Raw genomic sequence first — 22,961 nt, forward strand, 5'->3', positions numbered from 1 at the left:
CGAGCCAATATAGGATGCAATGCAAATGATGCAAGTGTGGGTCTATAGGCTATTGACATCAATGTAATACTACCGGTAAATGTCCTGTCGCCTTCTATTGCACATACCAAGAGTAACTTCTAGTGACTCCTTAAATATCACGACCATGGAGCTGTGATAATATCAACGATAAGGAATTACATACCACAATAAGTCAGTCACGACATGAGAACTACGAATTGACTTTCATTTTTTATTCAAATAATCCTTTAACAAAAAGTTTACAGTTCTACAATATAGTATGTAAGCTTGCTGTATTTGGCAAACCTGAAGAAGCTATTACAGTTATTGGTGACAACAGATTCCGGTTTAACTAAACACAATTTCATCTATAATATTCTTAATATTATATGAACACTGGAAATATAAATGGATAAGTACGTGATTTAACATAGTAACTAAATGGTGCAGATTTTAATATGACTGATTCACTTATCGAATTATCAACCCTCACTGAATGTACCAATACGAATGGGAGTCAACATAAACCAGGAGCGGATCCAGAGTCGGTTCAAGGACAAGGGAGCGAGAAAACAACAGAAAAGATGACGAAAATATCGAAAATCCCGATAAAACTATGGAGCCATCATTGGAGGCACCAGACCACGTAGTGACAGTGCTACAAGGGGAACTTCAGAAATGGTGATAATGTAACATCTGCTGGTATCTGAATCCACCCCTGTCACAGCATGAAAATCGGACTAAAAATTAACGCTTATTTTTTTCTACGATTTCATGTTATTGTTCTGCAGCACCATAAACAAAGGCAAGATAAAGCAAATAAACAACAACTTACACAAAAAGTGGAGGTAGAAGTGGATTGTGACCATACTAGGGTAAATTCGTCGAGATTCAATCAAATCAATATCAAATTTCGATTTCAATATAATGCCCCTACGCGTGCACGAAACATCCGAGTCAAATAGTATCAGTCTCCAGTAATTCAAGTACGGTAAATGCTTTTAACTGTATGCTTGTTAAGGATATATTATTACATACACACAGTTCCGAGAAAGCGTTGTACGTTAAAACGTACAGCCAGCTTCTCATGTACAGTGTCATATGTAGTAAATGATAAAATTTACTAAAATCGTTTACAAAAAAAAAAAACAAAAATTACCAGCAGTACAAAACAAAATCAGTTAATATTGTGTTATAGAACGCTGCGTTAAGCGATATAAGTGACAGACAACCAAGCAATTTATAAAGATTTACTACTACAACAATATTATCAATGTACATGCTTAAAAACATGGATGAAAAACTTTGAATTTTTGTCCAAATTTATTTGTTGAAGGACAACACAACCATCTCAGAGGTTCATATTTCTGCATGTACAACAACTCCCTAGTTATTTGAATTAAATTTGAATCTAATAATCTTTCAGTGAAATTTGAAACTTGAATTCCTGTATGCGATTTGACGATACAAATGTAAAGAATATACAAACATTAAAGATAAAATGGGGGTTTAAAGAATTGTAGTTCTGCACATCACTTCACACTAACGCACACATATCACATTTTTAGCAATAATTACATGACTATTTACACTGATTCTTTTTAGATAAACAGCGAGCTTTTACAAAGCTAATAACCTTTTCTATGCATGTCCAGTTATGATTTTAGACATTTTTATCTACAGAAGTACTTTATCTTGTCCGCGAGTAGTTTCGTATCTACAAGTGCATTTCGATTGCATCTACACACAAACACTCATTTCATAAAACAAAAATCATTACACAGTAATTCTTTTTTTTTTTCTCATACTATAATTGATCAATACGACTCATCATTTATAAGGTGGTCTCGTGGTAAGAATCTATCCTATAATTTATAGTCATATGTAATTAAGTAATAACATTATTTGAAGTTAAAGAATGATCCTAGTGTTCATTTGTTAAGGTGGAATGAAAACCACAATGATAGGCTTCATGGAACAATTAAAGTAAATGCAGTCCTTGCTTCATTTATCATTCTGAATATAGATATCTTTATGCCGACAATACTGAAGATGTATCGTAATTAATGTATAGCATCAATATCTCACGGAGTTGATGACACTCAGAGTTGTTGAACTTATTTTTTCAGTATTTTAAGATCACATCCAGCATTATATACAGAAATCTTCCCAGTAAACATGATCATCATTAGAACATCAATAAATAACATCAAAATACTTTATACAAATTTACACTTAATAAATAAAATATAATCGATGCTGAAAAATTGTGAATAAACATCTTTTCATCGCGAGATTAGAAAAAGAACTTCGAAGCAAATCATACAAAACTTGTTTTAAGAAAGATTGTTCAGAAGATGCAGATCTATAAATTCACGAGCACCACAGTTATCTATTCATAACCAAGAATAGCAAACAATGAGAATATCAGGGTCGAGATATACAGATGCGGTATACTAGTAATTTGCTAGGAGCGATATCGAGGAGGGAATTTACTAGAATATCTATGATCGCGATAATGTTATCTCTCGAAAGGTACTACTACATAATAGGTGATGTTTCTACACCAGAATTCTGTAATTGATTCAAAATCTTGTTCAGTTCTCGTAGAAATGAAACTAATGTCCATAAATAAAGCTTCAATTAGAACATTTAAAACGACACACGCACTGACAATATTTCATAATACAACATTGTTCGAGCATTCCGATGATGTGCAGTTGTGTATCGAGGGGTAGCACCTGAGAACTCTATGTGTGTAGCAGTAGTTGTTTCACGATCAGCCTAATTAAGTGTTTATAGTAGAAATAGTTCTGAATAGAGAACGAGCGAGTAAAGTTTTATTCGTCTGTATAACTAACTCTGTTAGAACCCGGTGGACTGCTCGGATTACTACTATTATTACTCAGCATCGAGTGTCGCGAGTTCGATCTTTCATAATTCTGAAAAAATAATATTACGTTGCATTAGAGAAATCTTTTTCGAATCATTATTACTTTTACTTAACGACGTGACTATCGACATAAAGCAGCACGTAGAGAGACAAATCAAAATAAAATCTTAATCAAAATAATGATAACATAAAATTGAAAAAGCGATAGAGTATCATGAATATGAAAACCCTGCATACATGTACATCAAAAATGCCACAAGTCTCTGACTACAGTAGTAGTTTATCTAACATGTTCACATCAAATAAAGTGTTTAAGTTCTTCCTCCGTTATAATAGTTAAACTACAATAGTACAGTTGCTTCGTATATTATTGCGATAAATATGTGATTATTTTTCTTGTATAATCTATGTTTCAGTCAACTATTCTGCTAAATGAATCATGCATCGAGCATTTCATATGCATATCTATAAATACAATTAAATTGAGATATATTTCAAGGCTGGTTAAGGTTTGAGGTTCTATGTACCTATATGGGTTTGGGTTGGTCTACAAGGGTTTGATTTCCCCATACATACATTCATACATAAGTATGGAGGGAATTGGTTCAATCATTAGGATCAATTAATCATTATTGACTCAATAATCAAATAAGTCTTGGTAGTTGATTATCTACTTGAGAACTAATTTCTAATACAAACTTATTCAGAAATAAATTAATAAGAAGCTACAAGGAACAGGATCTATGTAAGTGAGAGTAGATAAATGTCTATAGAGCTCGATGGAAATAAATACATGCAGAAAACCAAAACCACCGACAGGCAGAGACATAGAATTTGATTTATACCCGTGTGCAGCCCATTCATGTTGTCAAGTCTCTGCCATACCTCTTGTACACTACTCGGTGAATGAAGGTAACTCGACGATTGATCTTGAGATGATGTAGTCGTATTCGAGCCGTCCGGTGAAACGGCCGCGAATGTCGAATACGGTCGCGGGCTTCCCGCACTACTACCACCCGGTGAATTCTTCCTCAATACAGCGTTATCTATAAACACAATATATACACTTAACACTACTGTCCGGATCTGACCCGACTACGTTTAAATATCGACATCAAAACATTTAAATCAACAATTAATATAGATTATGTGGTTAATAGCAATTTTAAGCAAAGCAAAGCACAATCAACACAATGATATTAGAATAACCACTGATTAGAAATATATAATTTCTTGCGTCAATAAAGATTACATGCCTATAAGAAAATGTGCTTGACTAAATATACTTATATTTAGGTTAATTCTTAATGAGAAATTGGCTCATAAGATAAGTGTATTATATATATGATAGAATATGAATTGTGATAATAATGTATGATTGGATGTGATAATAGTGAGGATCCAGTCAGGACATCTTATAAATTCTAAACTGATACAGGCTTCTAATGATAACCCATTAAGTATAGGGGTTCATCGTGATCGATTCCTCGACAATGGATCCACATCAATAAATCAACACTTGATTAGTAAAATAGGTTTTAGATCGCAGATAATTTGTCACCACACACATTTCTATAAAGCAGGGTTTAGTATTATGATAAGATATTTGAAGGGAATGATGTGACAAGCTTGGTTAATATCTGAGTGGATCAACAATAAACACATATAGTTTACACGACAACATCAAAACAGTTATATATTTGAATATAACACAACAAAATGGCGCCATCGTTCTTACAACCAGACCTCATTATATCTATCAATGCTAGCCCTGAAGTTCCTGAAATTCTATTGAATTTTCTATTATGACATGATTCATGGATGACGATAACAAGAGACGAGACAATTCGTTTCAATGGCATGCTATTACTCGGGTACAAATAGTGCATTTTCACTTTCAAATAAGGGATAGGTGTTTGTGGTAAGATTAATAATTCTGGAAAAGGGAAGAAGAAAATAGATATCGTGAACTTCACACGAGTCAAAAATAATCATTAGTAGATAATCAATGAATCTATTATAGGGACCTCATTATTGGTGTAATCTTTGAAGCATAAACGTGATATACACTTCGTGAAGTGCTACCAAAATGATGCAAATGAATATGATTGAAAGTTGGTTCAGCGGTGATGGATGATGAGTTAATTATGTGGGTTCATAACGAGTGCAAGAAGCAGCAGAAGTGAAAGAAAACGAAACAAGACTAGAGACAAGTGTGTGATGTGTGGAATCATGCATGTGCTTATATATCAGAGTGTCTCGTTCTGCGATGCAAGATATATATTTATTCATCAATGTATCGAAATTATTATTCATCTCTTCAAAATATGTGATCATTATTTAACAGTCATTCTATTTTTCTGTCAAAACGACAATCGAGGGGGAAATGTACAGTAGTCATGCCAAATGTCAGGGTAAGCTGATGTTAGAAAATGGTAGGTCTAGTCATACCGAGGGCGCTAAACTGAGCAGCATGCATACTCATTGGCCGGCGATTTGGTTCCTGTAAATGCTGCTGTTGCATTTGACCTAGATTTGGCTGGAACAAACTTTTCACGCGCTGCATCTTTTCGTCATCGGTATTTCCAGCGACCGCAGATCCAGTTCTCTGTTACGTAATAGAAAACACGAACAACTGTAGTAGTTTTCGAAACGAACTTGTTTATAGATACTGCATATTCAAATTCAACGAGTTACTTACAGGCAGGTCAATCAGTATTTGTAACCCTTCACCAGGACCCATATGAGAAACATGACTGAAATTCGTTGGAGCCGATATCATTCGAGACTTTCTTTCCAAAGAACTGCAAGTAAAACAATGAATGGAAAACGGTAGTAGAAATCTATTTCTGAGCAAATAAGTGGCTATAGAGCCAGTCAATTTCTACCTCTTGCTCTTTGTCTCTTCTTCTTTCGTTTTAAATGAGAATCTTCTCTTGTTCTTCAGGGCGTATCTTTGTTTAGGATCAGGTATCATGATTCGATCTTCCTCTACAACAACCATTCACAATTCATACGTTAAACATTTGAACTCGGCAGACACGATGAACGATGTACATTGATGCGCGATATTCAGACTTACCTTCACTGAGATTGTGTAGATGAATGAGGCGTACGGCATCCGTTATGCAGCTTAAGTTAAAAGCACCATCGCGATCTAACGGCCTCAGCTATCAAACAAATACTTGCTTATCAAAACTTTATCTTTAAATTTAAATGTAAAGTTTAATAAAGATATCTAAATTTGAGTAATTTTACCTTCTTGACAGTTACAGTTTGAAGCCACTCCCCATTTTCTACGTTGTAAATGAATACATCATTTTCGGTGTACACGATTAAATATGGAGCGTTGTAGGCTGAAAATAACAGATAAATCATGAAAATAGTAAAATATTTCCTTATTTGAATAGCGCAAGTGCTTGAATAACACTAGACTTACCAAGAAACTGTGGATGAGCTGGCCACATAAGCTCATTGACTCTAGACCGATGTCCTGTACTGTCAACAAATATTCCTAAAGCTAGAATGATGAATAATGACATAAAGAACCATTTTTCACCAGGCCAGTAATGTGCCAACGAGTTAAAACTGATTCTTACCACTGAATACTAGAAGATATTCTTTGTGAGTAACTTCCACAGCCCACAAAGCATCAACAGGAGAAGACAACAAGAACTGAAGACTGTAATCTTCACTATTTATCAGGGCTGTAAAAACAGATATATCGAAGATTCATTTCAGATATCATTCAGATATCCTTTGACTTGATTCAATAATTTCTAAATCATTGCTAACTTGATACAAACCTATAGGAGCACCGTCTCCTTGCACGCTGTAAATAGCGAAATTTGACGGGTAACCGACACATAGGCGTTCATTCATCATTTCTATAAATTGCACTTGTCCAGGACACGCTATTTCTTTCACTTTCCGATGTCGTTGTCTCGTACGGTTCAGTTCATAAACTATTACGTTCTTTTTCAACGCCACGCACAAGCAGGTGCTCGATCCTTGTCGCACGAGTCCCGTACAAAACGTCAAACATCCGCGACTTTCGGCTATTTTTACCGATTCGACATCATATCCTTCTAATACTGACATCGGTGTTAAACGTATATGTCTTTGCTTCCCTACGAAAAGCAAACAAAACGCACACTCATCATTTATGTCCATTTCAAGAGAAACCACAATGCTTCGAAAGTAGATATTTCAAATGCTTACCTGATATGACTACAATTAGTTGTTCTTCTTGTATTATTTCTATTAACTGTACACTTTTCCGTTCACCAATTCTAGTTATCACTGTAGATAGAAGCGAACATTATTATTTAGCGATCACCGAGACTCGAAAACCGGGCTCTGTTAACTAGGGTAACAACTCACCGTCTTTGTTTAGATCTACGCAATGTAGACCTTCCTCGGTGCCCAACAAAAATGTATGATTATCTGTAAGAGAAGTGAATGAACCGATTGTTTTATGATGAATATTCGTTTGTTACCGAACTATGCTTATGTCTCATGCTTACCTAGTATTGCGGCGGCTAAGGCATTCTTCAATAATGCTAAACTACTATCATAAACTTCTTTAGCTCTAAATACCTAAAACGAAGACAATTTCTTTTGTGCAGAAACCATCGAATTCTAGCATGCATCAATCTTCTGTGTTTCTCAAAGGAATGAATACTTACAGATCGATCGGGTAAGTTATGTTTTTTGAGGATTTTCAGAAGTTCGTTGAGAGCTCCAACCCATCGTTGTTTATCAGACGGACTATCCGCTAACATTAATACGCTATGAGTCGTTCCAGGGGGATTTGTTTCTGCTGTCGACACCTGTAATAAACACGCTGTTAGTTCACTCCATTTAGGTCTCTGTAGTTAAGCCTTCTACAGTAGAAAAACTTACTTTGAATATACATGGAATGTCCCTTTTATTGGCATGAATGACATCACTGGGAGACACAGAAGACACACTGAATTCTTCATCCCTGAATACGACAATACAAAGAAGTGCTATCAGTAACAATTTGTAGTTATTTCAGGAATATTTCATCGTAATATGAAGTAAATTGTTCAAATTAATCAGTAATCATTGTAAAGACCCGTCGTCTTAACATCTTTCACATTTCTGTATGCATCGAACAAATGAAATCATCATTTCTCGGGACGAAATAGTAGTCAGCACCATGAAATGGCAGGATGTACATAAAACAATCTTTTTACCTCATATCAAGAACGTTACTGACATGCACGCACGCCTGGCATCCATTTCTATCAGGATTGATGTCATATAGGAACAATTTGAAATCACAGACGAATATAAGCTGTTTCATCCAACCGCGACGAATACCACCCGGTTTAGGAACCTGAAGAATATAGCGCCGGTTATAATGATTGCATTCTGAATGAAAGAAATGGCTGAGACCGATTACACAAACGATGTTCGATATCATATTCAAACATGGTTACCTTAACATAACCTTCATATGCAGTTCCAATACCACGCCGTGGATCAATACCAATCGGTCGCTTAGCTGAAAAATCACAAACACCTTGCAATGCTACTAGCGCAAATATTTCAATGATCTTACAGAATTACACAATAAATGCAGCATAAAGCAATTCTTTATATCAGCACTCTCAGATCACAATCTGTGTATCCATGCATTGATTCTTGATTACATATTTCGTCCAAAAAATAATACAGAAAAGTAAACAAGACAATTGACTTACATTGATCGGGTGGTATAGGACATACTTGTGGAGCTTTCTCAGCACATCCAACATGGCACACATAGCTACATTCTATCGATATTGAACAAAATACCGTCAATAAAAGTCATTTGAGACTGGATACCGAATCATTCGAATCGAAGATATCTATTCACCTGCACAAATGTATCCTTGTCTGTATAGACCGACTAACAAGGACGTACATTTCTGGCACTTGACGGGATAACTGAATGACTGAATCTGGAAGCGATGAGCTTTCGGTTGCATTGATTTCACAGTATTGGCAGTGACGGGTGGGAATACCGGCGAGGAGACGTCATTCGATACCATCTTTCTCTCCGCACTACTACTTACTACTTCATGCGTATTTTCCTACAAAAACAAGAATAACAATTCACCGTGATTCTTTTTTATCATACCTGATCAATAAAGAGTAAATGTAATCCCCGAAATCAATGCCCATTCATATTGACAACATATAATAATATGTGCAGTAATGTCTAATCGATACCACTGAAAGCACATTAAGGTAGAAATGATGATGACAAGAGGACTGGATGAAATCTGCTTGTCCCCTAAAATCGATCATTGATACATTGTATTAGTAGAGAGACATGCGGAGAATGTTGTGTGCGTTACTTACAATACTCGTATTAGATGACGTTCGACTAGCTGGGGAAGAGGGGGTTTTTGAGAATTCAGCACTACCATACTGATCATAATCAGCGGCGGTCATTTCACGCGTATCGCCTATAGACTGTAAGACAAGGAAGATATCCGCGTCGTAAGCATTCACACACATAATCGAAATATTTCATGAAGTCGAGTTAGAAATAAAACACCGACTTAATCTTAAATATTATCACGCGACCCCCCAAACTTGCTATTAGAAGAGTTCGAAGTTCATACAAAGTATAAGATCAATCCACAAACATTTTCTTTCACACACCTCCATGCATTAAATGAATAAAATATTTGCCTAATGGAGATTCGATTTCCGAGGTTTTCATGCAATTTATCGAAAAGTCATAATTCTAGGCTTTTACTTTAATTTCTACAGGCCTAGATCTTCCGCGTTAGCAAAATAAAATAGGCAGCTACGAACATGAATTTCAATGAAAAGCAAACAAACATCCTGCCATAATCTAAATAAAGAAATCTCGCTAAACTAAAGCTGAATGAATGAATATCAATCAATCAATATGATAATAGTTAATGCAACTAAAGGGTTAAAGTCTATCAAATGAGTGCGGTGTTTAAAATATGAGTTAATACGTTAAAAAATAATCGATAAAGTCAACACATCAAAATTACCAAATTACTGCCCCACGTCCATCTTAGCTCATATTCTGAGCTGATATTAGACTTGGCTTCATCCTCCTAAAAACACAGCCGAATATAAACTATTCAGAATATTACAGATTTCATAAGAACGGGGCTCAAAAACCTGTTCAACGACAACTACTCGTATTTCATCCGCTACAGGCTACAGGAAGGAAGGTATTTCTATTACCGGACATCAATAACTGATCGAAATATGGGAAAATCTGTCGTTAAACAGTTCAAAATTACCGTTTGAAATCAAGCATGAAAATTGTTCGGATATATGTGTTATAAAGCTTAAAGGTTACGAGATGATGACATTCGAAAGAGCTAAAAATCTCTGTTTTTCATTCTATATGTGATGGTGTGACGTGGTGATGAATTAATGAAACTTTTACTCGAATATTATCAAAAATGACAATTCATTAGGAACAGTGCAGGATTTCAAAGTCATGCCACATGCACCTCGTTTAAAGAAATAGATTGGAATCTTACAAATTTCACCGGTTCTGAAGTTAAATCATTCAGTATTTCCTCGGCTAATGTCGGCCCTTTCTGCATGAAATGATCAATATGAATAACCGTTATTTCTCTTATGTTCTCTGATATCCGAGCCTCAAAGTCTTTGTAACAAAAACCTATGATTTTCTATGATATACACATGACGTAAACATGATCGGGACTAATGTTAATAATGACACATTCCATATAAAGCCCAAAACATTGATCAATTACTCAGAAATCAATACGTATAAGTGAAATTGATGCGGACCCAGTTCCAGTGTAGTGAATCTATCTTGACTGTAGGGTTAACTATAAGGACATGTAGTCAAACTTGCGTTAGATGTTGTAGTTAACAATTTATCCAAATGACAAATTATACTTAGTAAATTGAATTGGAATTACAATAAGGACACAAACATAGAAACGAATCTTCGATGATTATCTACTACTTTTGGACTCTTCATAGTTAAATCAGAATCATTAAGTCTCGTGTAACTGGGTCCTTTGATCTAATAATTTCAACGATCATCAATGTTTTGTGGGGGGCACATGACGGCGAACTAATAACAATAATACAATGGACATAATACATATATCGACGAAAGCATGCGGGGCACGATAATAACGTAATATAAACACAGTGAAGATATATATAAAATTTTCCCTTACCACATCGTTGAGTCTTTCCGTTTGTTCACGAATAAACCGTAGAAATGATGACCGAGAATCAGGTCTTTCTAAACCATCTGTAAATCAATATTCAAACATGTTACAAACAACTTCTGAATGAAAAACCGATAAACATCACGGTCGCTGAGTGGAACAATTGCCGCTTACATCCTTCGGTGTCGATTTTATTTTTGAGATTTTCATTTTCTCGGCGGAGAACGTTCAGCTCCTGTTCCTGATCTAATAATCTTTGATTAGATTCTTTCAGTTGCCTGAAATCAAAAACGAAATGGCCATATATATTTTTTTATATAACACAAACGCTACAGATGAGACAGGATTTTGTACGAATGCGAAAGCTTACTTCTCAGTTGCGTAGAAGACCTGCTTCATTTGTGTAAGTTCAGCTTGTATACTTTGTTTTGCTTGAATTTCATTTTGTAGACTAGATTGTAATTGTAAGAAATCGGATTTGAAGACTCTTTGATGCCTGCGATTTTTCCACGTCTAAATGAAAATAGCAACAATGTCTTGAGTTTAATGATGATAATAAATGTTATTTCTATAGTGCAGGTATCCTCTATTTACAACAGTTTAAATGCACTCCTCTAGCAGAAGTATTGTCTGAATAGGCGGGTCTTTAGATGTATCCTGAACTGTTCTAAATCATTGATTGATAGCGAAGGACATGGTTTAAGTTCCAGTGCCGGGGTGCATATCGAGAAACTGCTCTTCATCCTAAAGTGCTTATAGTAAACTGGGTTTCACAGGATTTACATTGAACTATAGGTTTACCGTAGTTGGCATCGATAATATCGGTGCTAGTACTGTACCGCAATAGTACTTACAGCAGATGCTCCCCCTGAGATTTTAAGACCTTCTAATTCTTCATTCATCTTTGTGGCAAGAGCTTGCAGATAACCGCGTGCTTCCTTCTCATCATTAACCCTATTTATAATCATACAGTTTATCAAAGCTTGTTCCACAAAACACAAATAAACTAAACTGATAAACTGCATGATATTAAATACTAACCATTGTATAATTTCAGCTATTTGCGCCTCCCAATGAGCGACCGAGTCTCGTTTATCATAAATCTGCTTCAGTTCGTCGTCTAATTGTCTCTTATCACTGTTTAAACGTTGTATCGACTCATTTGCCTGTTGTTTACGATAAAACACAATTACACAACACATTTCTAATAAAATCTCTAGAGATTAGAAATTGATTTCAAGTATCTCACCTCTTGTAACTGACTGTTTAAGTTATTATTTTCCTCAACGAGTAAAGTTTTCTCTCGTTCAGCCATTCGTTGTATTTCGGCCATAGACTCCTGATATTCTTGATGACTTTCCTGTTTAGAAACTTCCAGTTTTTCTCTCATATGTAAAGTTTCGTCCAACTGTTCCCTAAACCGCTTTTCCGTTTCTTTTAACTGGTACGTTAAGTCTTTATTTTCACTCATGAATTTACTTTCGATATTAAGTATTTGTTCCTCTACTTCGACTTCTTTTCTTTCTAGTTCCGCTTTTAACCTGCGTGAAAAAACGCAACAATCAAATACTGCAAACTTGAACATCACAAAACGTATGTATTCAGTCACTAGCATGTAGAAAGAACCTTTGAGGAATTGTTCTTTACAAATATGCAATAAAAATATTTTCTACGGCACATTTTAACTGGAGGGAAATTGAGGGGCCAAGGGCTAACGATAAGAATTTGAGGGTTTTTGTATCCTCAAAACGAAATTTTGGAATTAAATAGTTTTTTTTAGGGATTTGAGGGTCCTAGGGACCCTGTAATTTAAGATCATGTACCTTGTAATTTCTTGTGTATAAGTATCGATATTTGCATTGCTTTGTGATCTACCGATTGATCGTTGTTTAGCAGTTTCTAATTCCAGTTCTAGTTCTTTTGAGAACTGTTCAGCACGCTCGCGTAGACGCTTCTCTTTACCTGCTTCGGCTGTCGCTTCGTCGAGTAAAGATTGAAGCTAAAATAAACACATTTTACTTAATTACTGTCAATTCTCTATAAGCAGTGCTGCCAACCAAACTGAAAAGTGCCATCAGTAATAAGCTGAATTTTTTTAGGAATATTTCATTGAAATATGAAAGAAAAGGTTCAGATTAATCAGTAATCAATGTTAAGACCCTCAGTAACACCTTCAAATCAAATCAGTATTTCTGAAAATCAGGAACAGTTGACAACTCTGTATATGGTAGTAATCATCGTAAGCATATGAAAAATCTAGCTGTATTTTAACATTAAATATAAAGTCTACCTCACGCTTTGATTTTTCGATTTTTCTATTTTCCAGTTTGCTGCTATCGAGTTTCTGTTTAGAATCATCAAGTTCTTCTTCCATGTCTCGACAATTACGTGCTAACTTTTGTTTTTCAGACCTAAGTTCGGCCAGTCTGAAACATTACAGCAATAAATATCAAGTTTCATTCTATTATCAATGAGGAATGCCGGGGTAGCAGGTAAACACAAAATACAATATCAACCTTTCATTAATTTCAGTGAATTCGTCCATGGCCAATTTACGTTGACCTAGCGCATCTTTCAGTTCTTTAGTTTGACTTCGATATTTTTCCTGTAAATCTTGTAATTCCTGAACATACCAAAAATAATTCAAATATCAAAATTGTGTATTTTTGCTACATTGATAATAAATCAAAATTCATTCGTTCAATTACCCTATGCGTATCATCTTTTTCTTGTTTTACAATTCGGAAATTTTTTTCTAGTGTTTTCACTTTGTTCGATTTATCACCGTCCCTCGATTCTAACTCGATTTTAATGTCTTCCATCGCTGCTAATTCTCTCTCCATGCGACTGATTTCAACTTGATAATCTGTGAAAATATCGAGGGCATTGTTTAAATAATAAACAACTCGTGTAGCAGGAAATGGGAACGCGCTGTCATCTATTAGTAGACTAAGTAACTTACCAGCATTTTTCTTTTTTAGCACAGTAAGTTCGTCGGTGAGCTTTTTCAATTCACCCTCATCAGGAGCACCGTTACCATCAGTAATAGAGTTGTACGGCTTCGAGCTTTTCGAAGCATCTGCAAATGATCAATTCAATACGAAATAAAAATTTCACCTCAAAATGATTGGGACAGTTCGATAGAAGCAGGAATTGCAAAACTAACCATTCAATTGTCTCGATAATTCAGTTTTTTCTTGTTCAAGTTTTTGAATTTTAAGCTCAAGCGCCTGATTGCCACCACTGTCATTCACCTTACTCGCGTTATCATCCTGTGATATACACATTCCCGATAAACGACTGAAACACACCAACAAAAAAAAAACAATTCAGGGAAACACTTCAACCGGGGAAGACAGAAACTGTTTACAATGTAATCACAGAAAGATAGATACCTTTCTTTGGTGAAGGTGAATCCAACAAAAGGTAGATGATGTCCAGTAAATGCAGCATGAGTGGAGGGAGGCACAGCATCCTATAAATACATCCATCTATATATATAACATGGTAATATACTAATGATCAAAAATACTTCATCAATTCCTTATCTGTATATAAAATACACTGAAATATCAGTGTTACAGATTTTGTTGAAACGTCAATATTGTTGGTTTTTTTGAGCTGCATGTAATGAACTTACACTTTGTCTCAGGTCCATGTCTTCCACATCGAAATGTGTCGTATCAGTTGGACTGCTAACCTCCGGGATATACGGTGGTTCCACTGAAAACAATCGGCGCATAAATTAAGTAAATCATCGACGTATTTCAACACAGTTTCTGAATTATTGTGAATAAATAAAACGCTTACTTTCTCTGATGTTATCCCAATCGATACCGTTAAAGAACGGATGCTTCTTAAAGTCTGAAAGCCCATTTTGACCGAGTCGTGAGTCCGCGACGCATATAAGCTTCTTGATGAGATCCTTAGCTTCGGTTGATACATCCGTAATGTCTAGCGGGAATTCGAAACGACTCTGAAATTATAAAGAGTTCCTTCGGTATCAACAAATACTGTCGCGTACAGTATCCTATAAAATAATGAAAAAATCTCTACCCTATATACACAAAATTTAAAAAAACATTTTGGTAATATGGGGGGTAGTGCGAGACTGATTTTTTATTAGGTAAACAAAGGCAAAAAGATTTCGTTAAGGACTCAATGACTAGTGCGTGACCCTATAGTGGATATAATCGCTGCTATACTGTATTAACGGCCAATTATACTAGTGACATATCGACAAAAATGAGACCGCACCGAGATAGGATAACAATGATTCATTATATCTATAAAAAAATGCTTTCAATTCACTCGCAATGATCCATTGAAAACAAATCTGACGCGTCGAAAAAATAGGCACAAGAAACCGATAGCTTTTTCCTTTCGACAAAAAAAAAAGGAATTGCGAACGTGTCGATTATAATGGACGATATTACATCGAAAGTGACAAGCGAACAAGAATCGATTTAACTAGAAGACACTGTCATCAAAGAGCGGCTATATATATATATATATATATATATATATATATATATATATATATATATATATATATACATTCATTTAACACATACTTCATTTATATCAGTAGCATTATGTAAACACGTTTTAAATCTATATCGATGTATCATCGATTTTCATCCGCTCATAAATGCACACAGCACAAACCAGTGCTGACGAAACTTTTTTCTAATGAAGCGATGATGACTTCTATATTATGAGTGCGGTGGTGTTGTAGGGTAGAGGGTGATATCACATATGAACAGCTTTTCTAAACAGCTGTAAAGGTTCAGTTACACAGGGTTAATTTATACCATACAGTTAACTACAGGTAAAGTAACCGATCCAATTCCCAGTTTTAACACGTACTCATAGTCTGTTACATACTCATGATAGTCTGTAACATTCATTCTTTAGATCCATTTTGCTATCGTGTTTACAATTTCCTGGGTAAAGGAACATAAATTGTACAACCGCGAGCGAGCGGCCGGCGGACCATGTGCAAACGCAGGCACGCCCCTAAATACGAGCAATATCCGGGAAGTTTTAGTCATCGGTTTTATCTTTGAAGACGAGCCGCGGGTTTATGCGAGGTCGGAGTAATAAGCACATCACAAAACAAACAAAGGAAGGGACCACCGCACCCATAGTATGTGTCGGTCTACCGCAAAACAATCAATGCCTAACCAAAAAATGTTTGATTTATATTCAAAGACGCTTTCATCTGGGCACTTGTACAGAGTCCCCTGCCAAGCGAATAATGAATCAGATGGAATGGAACCCTTAGTATTACTGCAACGTTTCAGTCATCGAATTTCTCTTCCTTCCCATAAAAATCAAAGCAAGACTGAACATTATAAAAGCTCATCAATCAAAATCACATTATTCAAGTTGAACTAGGTCGTATATCATTAAGTCTACGCTATACACAATGCCAACCGATTCAATGTTGTGAGTTAAATGTTTTTCCACTGCACACGCACTGCACAGTGCGGCTGGCTCTCAGACACCAACCAACCTCAATACTCGACAGAATGCTTTTTGACATGTTGCTATATTAGCCTAGAGGCAAGTATCAGCCCGGCGAAAGAGTTAAAATCGATCGTATTTGCCTCTCGATGTGAGATTATGATCGGTGTAGGGAATTCACCATCATTATTATCATCATCAGTACCAGCAGTACATGCAGCAGCAGCCGGTTTTAGAGCACATATGTCTCCTTTAAATACTAATAATACCCAAACGTCAAATAAACTGAGTTCAATTCACTCTTATGACTGCTAATTACGACTCTCCTAAATCATCATCATTGAAGGCAAACATGTATCTTTTCAACCCGACGAACATAGTTTTGTACCGGTAGTTAAAAGGTTTCGTTATTAATCTGTATCGTTCGATATCAATATTTGGTTATGCTCGGTATGTTCATTAGCTGTAAATACCATTACGTGAGTCGGCTAGGCAGACGTGATGTAGGCCAACTATTTTCACTGATGTAATAGTAATGATCGCGGTGATACATTACATATGGCAAAATAAATTCGAAAATATTTCGCGGACCTACATCGATGCCAGCAATTGTTATCCATTCAACGTTTTATCATGTGATAACACATAATTTCCTAAATAAATAAAGAGATTTTTCTAGATTTAAACTATTCCCCAAATTGCCCTGAATTTTCTGAGTTCCCCCTGAGTTTTCCTGGTCAGTGGCTGGCCACCCTGGCATATTTTTGTACTGATCGGTGTTCGAACATTAGTTCTCTTGTTTCCGACGCCTGATGTATAGCATTAATCGTAAGAACTCCATTTTTTATCCAATTAAACTGTAATCGATATCGCAGAAGAGGTAACCGATAGAAACTACGATATATTCATTAATTACACGCGACTGAAGTAGGTAAAATCGGACGAGACAGGTGCACTAACCACCATCCATTATTTTCATATAGGAAAAATATATTCGATAAAATAATATCCACAACGGCAAAAATACATGGTAGAAAATCTATTCATCTCATTATACGTATTTTTGATAACCGGGTTCGGTAGGAATGGAAGGTACAGATACCTGAAGACAAAACTTCTTATCAGAGATTAGTAAATATTTATACCGCCAGCGAGATAAACAATAGAATGCTTCCCGTTATCAGATACAGAACTCCCACTAAACAATACCTCTCCTTCATCTCAAATATCAACGCATAAATTTCAATCTATATTAGAAACCGTTGAAAGTTGTACTTATCAGGTTACTTGCAGTCGTATTCAAATAGAGCAAAAGGTCAATGCGAGTCAATAAAGGCAGATTTATGAATGAAAAAGGTGACTGCACATTAGCGGGTCAAGTGTCGCACACCGTATAAGTGACAATCATGAACGCCTCTCAGATCTAAATAAGCGATCAATCCCATTTTTGGCAAACATTTTCATGACCTGGACATAGTATTATGCGGCGAGTGAGTCGCTGTGAGTTATGATATTGGTATAATGTGACAGTCTTATACAGTCGTTTCATTATTCGAAACTTCCTAATTTTTCTCCTCGTTTTGTTACTTTAAGTGTAAAGCACGCGTCGTTCAATAATAGCGTTATGAAATTGAATTTCAAAGAATCGTTCAAAAAACGCCCGACTTATTACACAGTACTTTAATATAGCATAACAGACGAAACTCGCATCAAAAAGAAACAATTCCGTAGCCTGTCAAACAGTTAGCTGTATACAATGTTTGCACAGTACGAGCCATATACGCTCCGATCGTAATTCAATATACAATGTCATTCTCCGTTAATCGAGCAATTTTCCTACCTGGTGATTCATTATTTTGCCGTAGGTTTCGACCAGAGATTCAGCGTAGAACGGAGTTTCACCGAATAGCATCTCGTACATACACACGCCTAAAGACCACCAGTCACATTCCGGCCCGTATCGCCCGTGCCCATCTTCCATAGCCTGAAATATCGTACAGATCATTAAAACTAAACTAAAAACGTCTTTATAAGAGCATCGCTTATGTGCCGTGGGAAAATGAAACTTACTCTAAGGATTTCTGGTGAAATGTAGTCGGGCGTTCCCACTGCAACATTTGATTGTACCTGAAATTAAGCCATAATGAGAATGTACATGTAATACAGATTCACTGCCGGAGTAGACTCTGCTCAATTCAGATCTGATCAAGTCGGATTTTTGTTGAAATACTTTTCTGATGCGATAAATGATTACGCATATAACATCCAAATCGGATATCGCTCAGATCAGACGAATATCAACGGTCCCCAAAAAGATCCGACTCGAGCTGTGTCTACTGGCTTTATATCTAGACTTACAGTTCCGTCGTCTAACATTTTGAGACAAGATCCGAAATCGGCTAGGACGATATGCCCGCTGCGGTCTATCAGGACGTTATCCGGTTTAATGTCGCGATGAACGTAGCTCATTTGATGTATAGAATCGACGGCGAGCACCATTTCTGCCAAATAGAATCGAGCCATATCCTCGGGAAGACGATCCTCGAATTTACTGAGTAGAGTCAACAAATCTCCACCGCAATAATAATCCATTACTAAATACTGAAATGATTCAATAGCAGAGAGAATCACATTAAAACATCAGACTGATGTATAAAGGGCACACAATTGCGCTATGCCTGGAAAGAGGAAATGTTACTCCCAAAAAAGTTTGCAACAATGAATAAATTCACTGATTACAAAATGAGATTTGTACCATTTTTGCTTTATTGGTTTTACAACTTCTCATATATCTGAACGCAGGATTTACATTGTTATGGATTCAAAAAATAGGACCTAAATTTCGAACTTTACATTGGACTGATATTTGTCTCAGTGTGCGAATACAGTGAAATCTGATAGGGCCTATAACTGGATGATCTAATGGTCGGAGATTTTTGACTAACCCGCATTTTCTCCGTATGCTTGGAGTTTGGGCTGCATTCATTCTTTAGCGTAACATAATGAATTTTTTATGTGGAAAACATTGCAAATTAAGCTTCATTTCCATGTAATTCGGACGCACATCAACTCACTACTTTATAAAGCAATTGTGACTGTAAGCACTGATAGAATATTGACATGGAACACCGATATCAAGAAAAGGCTGCAGATATTTGAAAAGCAAGCTGATTTCCAGAATGGTGGATGTAAAATTTACAGGGTTGGCTCATCGAAATGAGAGTGGGAATTTCCATCAAGTCCTTGATACGAACAAAACATGTATTGTTGAAGGTATGTTGAAGGTTAAACTTGCATGCATTTACTCAAATAACTGGTCTAGAATTCTGACTTAACTTAATGACAAGAGGAAGAATAGGCACAATCGGCCCTGGAAATTGTTTATGTTTAGATTCTAGATGTTAAGGGTGGATAAGGGTGGATGATACAATGATAAATCGAGTATACAACTCCATTTCACAAGGACAAACAATGTTAATCTACATATAGATGGTACAGACAACTTGTTAGAACTATTTTATCTCTGAAATGTTGTTGAAATCATCACAAACGTCTCATTCTTCGAGCAACAAAACATTTTCACTTCTTCGCAGACATATGCGATGCACAAATAGTTGAATTACGTAAAATTTCTCAGAAATACACCACGCAGTTACGAGCTAACCTGGGGGTTTATCAAGTCATAGAATAAACATCAATATATTTATATGTACAGCGAAAGAAAATACGAAAACCTAAATAATTTCGCGAAGAATTTCTATATATCGACACATGGTTTCCATGTTATAGTAATTCTACCAAACTCGATCACAAAGTTTTGATATATTTCACACATAATATATAAATCGGAATCCGAATGTGACCAAGGATATATTCAACTGATGGTATCAAATGATCTTTCATGATCTAGGTTGAGAGCGTTCAATGATGAATCAGCTCTGAATGCATTGTAACTACATGTAATAGATACATATATTGTATTGATCCGAACTGAATTTAAATCGTCGCTTAATAACAGTGATTACATATGTGTAGTAGTAGTCATATAGAGTCGAACGTACAGTTATCATGGAGATCTGGTGCAGTGTAACAGGAATTTACAATTAACCTGTAGTAAGCTGATATTATTGATTGAACTTATTCATGTAGAAAACAGACAAATTTCCCCTGTGCGCGATTAGACATACGACTGGAATCTCTAAACAACTTACTGCGTTAATATCTAAGGAATTCGTGATGAAAAAATTTTCCTACGAGTTTATATCGAGTTGTTATCATTTTTATTGATTTTACGTACCAAACAGTCGTCATCTTGAAAGGCATAATGTAAATTAGTAATCCATTGCCGGTCACCGAACACTAATACATCACGTTCTTCTTGAAAACAGGCAGTCTAAAAATGTGATTAGGAATTACGATGAACATTTTGTTAAACATTTCATTACCTGGGCCCTGTTCCACAGTTCTGAGTTAATTTTGACTTTAGAGTTAACTCATCGAAAATCAACTAACTTAAACTCAGAGTTAACTCTAACGCACAACTGTAGAACCGGACCCTGGTTCAAAGGCAGATTCAAGGGGTTCGGTCTCCCCTAAAAATTCTGAGATGCCCTAAAAAATGCAGAGTTTTCCAAAAAATTTTTGCCCATCGAAAAATCAAATTGATCCTTTTCGCAATTCACGATCAAAATCGTATTAATAATGCATAGAAGAAATCTCCGAAGACAATAATTTCAAAATTTCCAGGGGGAGACCTGCAGACTTCGCTTCGTCGAGGTGTCCCTATCGATCCAAGCTTACCTCGGCTCGTTTCAGCATTTCCCATTTATTCAATATCTTCATCGCGTAAACTTTACCGGTATGTTTTAATTTAACTACGGCCACCTTAAATAAAACCAGACAGATAAGAGCTGCTCGAATCATCGATGACAAGTAACCGGCAATAAGCGATTATAACTAACCTCTCCAAAAGCACCTCTGCCGATGATTTTAAGCATTTCAAAATCATCTCGATTCAGTCCTAAGTCTTTGATTACGCCGACATGTTTTTTACCTGTACAAAAGCAAATTGTTTAAGTAAGGTCTAGCAACGCAATAACAAGTGACACCATCGTTATAATTTTTTCTGACACGGGGGTACTCACTGAATTCGACAAATTCAGAAATATTTTTCTCTCGTTTTAATGTCGAATTACAACATTCATTGTACAGTACAATGAATATATCCAACAATGTTTCGATACTGACAGCGGGACTATCAATAGTTCGTTTCTGATCCAAATAATACTCCTGTAACAACTTCAAACGTTGTTCAGCCGGTTTCATTTTATCCGAAGACATCTCGTTATCGTAAATCTCTTATATAATTCAACTTATACATCTGAAAATGAAAATAAAATGCAGGCGTTAATTACAGTACACAATACATGTCTCACACTCTACTGACTGTGTTAATTTGATTAAGGTCAAATGATCTGACTCAACGACCAGATTATAGCGCTCAGCCTAATTTCTGTGGTTTGTTAATTGCTTTGTAAGTAAACAGCTCATATTCACTGGTTCACCATGAACATAAAAACAAAGGGGGATCATTTTGAGCTTCTTGATTTATAGATTTTGAAAAAGCCAATGCACAGAATTTGTAGGCTGATCAGTGCCACTAATAGTAACTGACTGTGGGTGTCTCCCTAGTTTATTGACTCAGTATTCCATTCCATTTAAAATCTCTGGTTACACATTAATTACAAGCTCTGACTGACAGCACCATCTGACCGTTTCCTTTCTCTCGTAAACGGGTTATCTTTTTAAGGAGTCAATTAGCTATCATCAAACAAACAAGGCCTACCCGCGTAGTACACGTACAGTTATATACACCCCGGCTACACTTTTTAATGACGGCAGGAAAAAATACACACCCAAAGACTTCGTTTAGAGCCATACCAGGTCGAATTATCATCAGAAAATATATCCTATTCCCTGCATGTACACGATGTGCGCTTAATTCCGGTGTTAGGGGTTCATGATAATCCGTATTTGTCTTATTATTCGAGATAATGAAAGAAAGAAGAAGCGTTTAATCCACTTTATGGAAAACCGTAAAACGAAAAATGGCTGACATTCACGGAACTGTGGGTAAATCCGGTGGACTGTGGGTATTACGGGATTACGTCATTCCGGGGATTACATTTCGCCGAATATAATTTTTGTGTTCACAGAAATAACGTTAAAGAGAAAAAATCATCAGAATTTCGCATAAATTCAACATGATGTGCACAGTTTTCAAAAAGATACAAATTTGATATGAATCATGTATGCAATTAGTCTAAAGAGCTAGGATTGATTAAAATCCAAAATTTTGAAATACGCAAATATATGAT

The 22,961-nt window shown here is 35.9% G+C and overlaps 1 protein-coding gene across 1 annotated transcript; it reads right to left on the reverse strand.

The window, feature by feature from the left end:
* Positions 1-252: 252 nt before the first annotated feature.
* LOC141915148 (serine/threonine-protein kinase MRCK alpha-like) lies at positions 253-22,665 on the reverse strand. The gene is given in 43 exon segments (XM_074806563.1): positions 253-2,942; positions 3,779-3,939; positions 5,345-5,501; positions 5,595-5,884; positions 5,976-6,063; positions 6,152-6,249; positions 6,333-6,413; positions 6,493-6,600; positions 6,700-7,023; positions 7,115-7,195; positions 7,277-7,339; positions 7,420-7,492; positions 7,582-7,725; positions 7,799-7,880; positions 8,116-8,258; positions 8,362-8,426; positions 8,626-8,697; positions 8,781-8,997; positions 9,269-9,382; positions 9,940-10,005; positions 11,122-11,198; positions 11,290-11,393; positions 11,486-11,628; positions 11,970-12,069; positions 12,157-12,281; positions 12,365-12,656; positions 12,939-13,114; positions 13,406-13,541; positions 13,632-13,738; positions 13,824-13,981; positions 14,078-14,194; positions 14,282-14,415; positions 14,511-14,590; positions 14,756-14,838; positions 14,926-15,091; positions 18,425-18,568; positions 18,655-18,711; positions 18,943-19,185; positions 20,882-20,977; positions 21,385-21,468; positions 21,546-21,637; positions 21,729-21,964; positions 22,500-22,665. Coding segments are annotated over 42 exon segments (5,439 nt in total). The 5' UTR covers positions 21,925-21,964; positions 22,500-22,665; the 3' UTR covers positions 253-2,840.
* Between the last annotated feature and the right edge of the window lie 296 nt (positions 22,666-22,961).

This window comes from Tubulanus polymorphus, chromosome 1 (assembly GCF_964204645.1).
Source record: "Tubulanus polymorphus chromosome 1, tnTubPoly1.2, whole genome shotgun sequence".
Taxonomy (NCBI): Eukaryota; Metazoa; Nemertea; class Palaeonemertea; order Tubulaniformes; family Tubulanidae; genus Tubulanus; species Tubulanus polymorphus.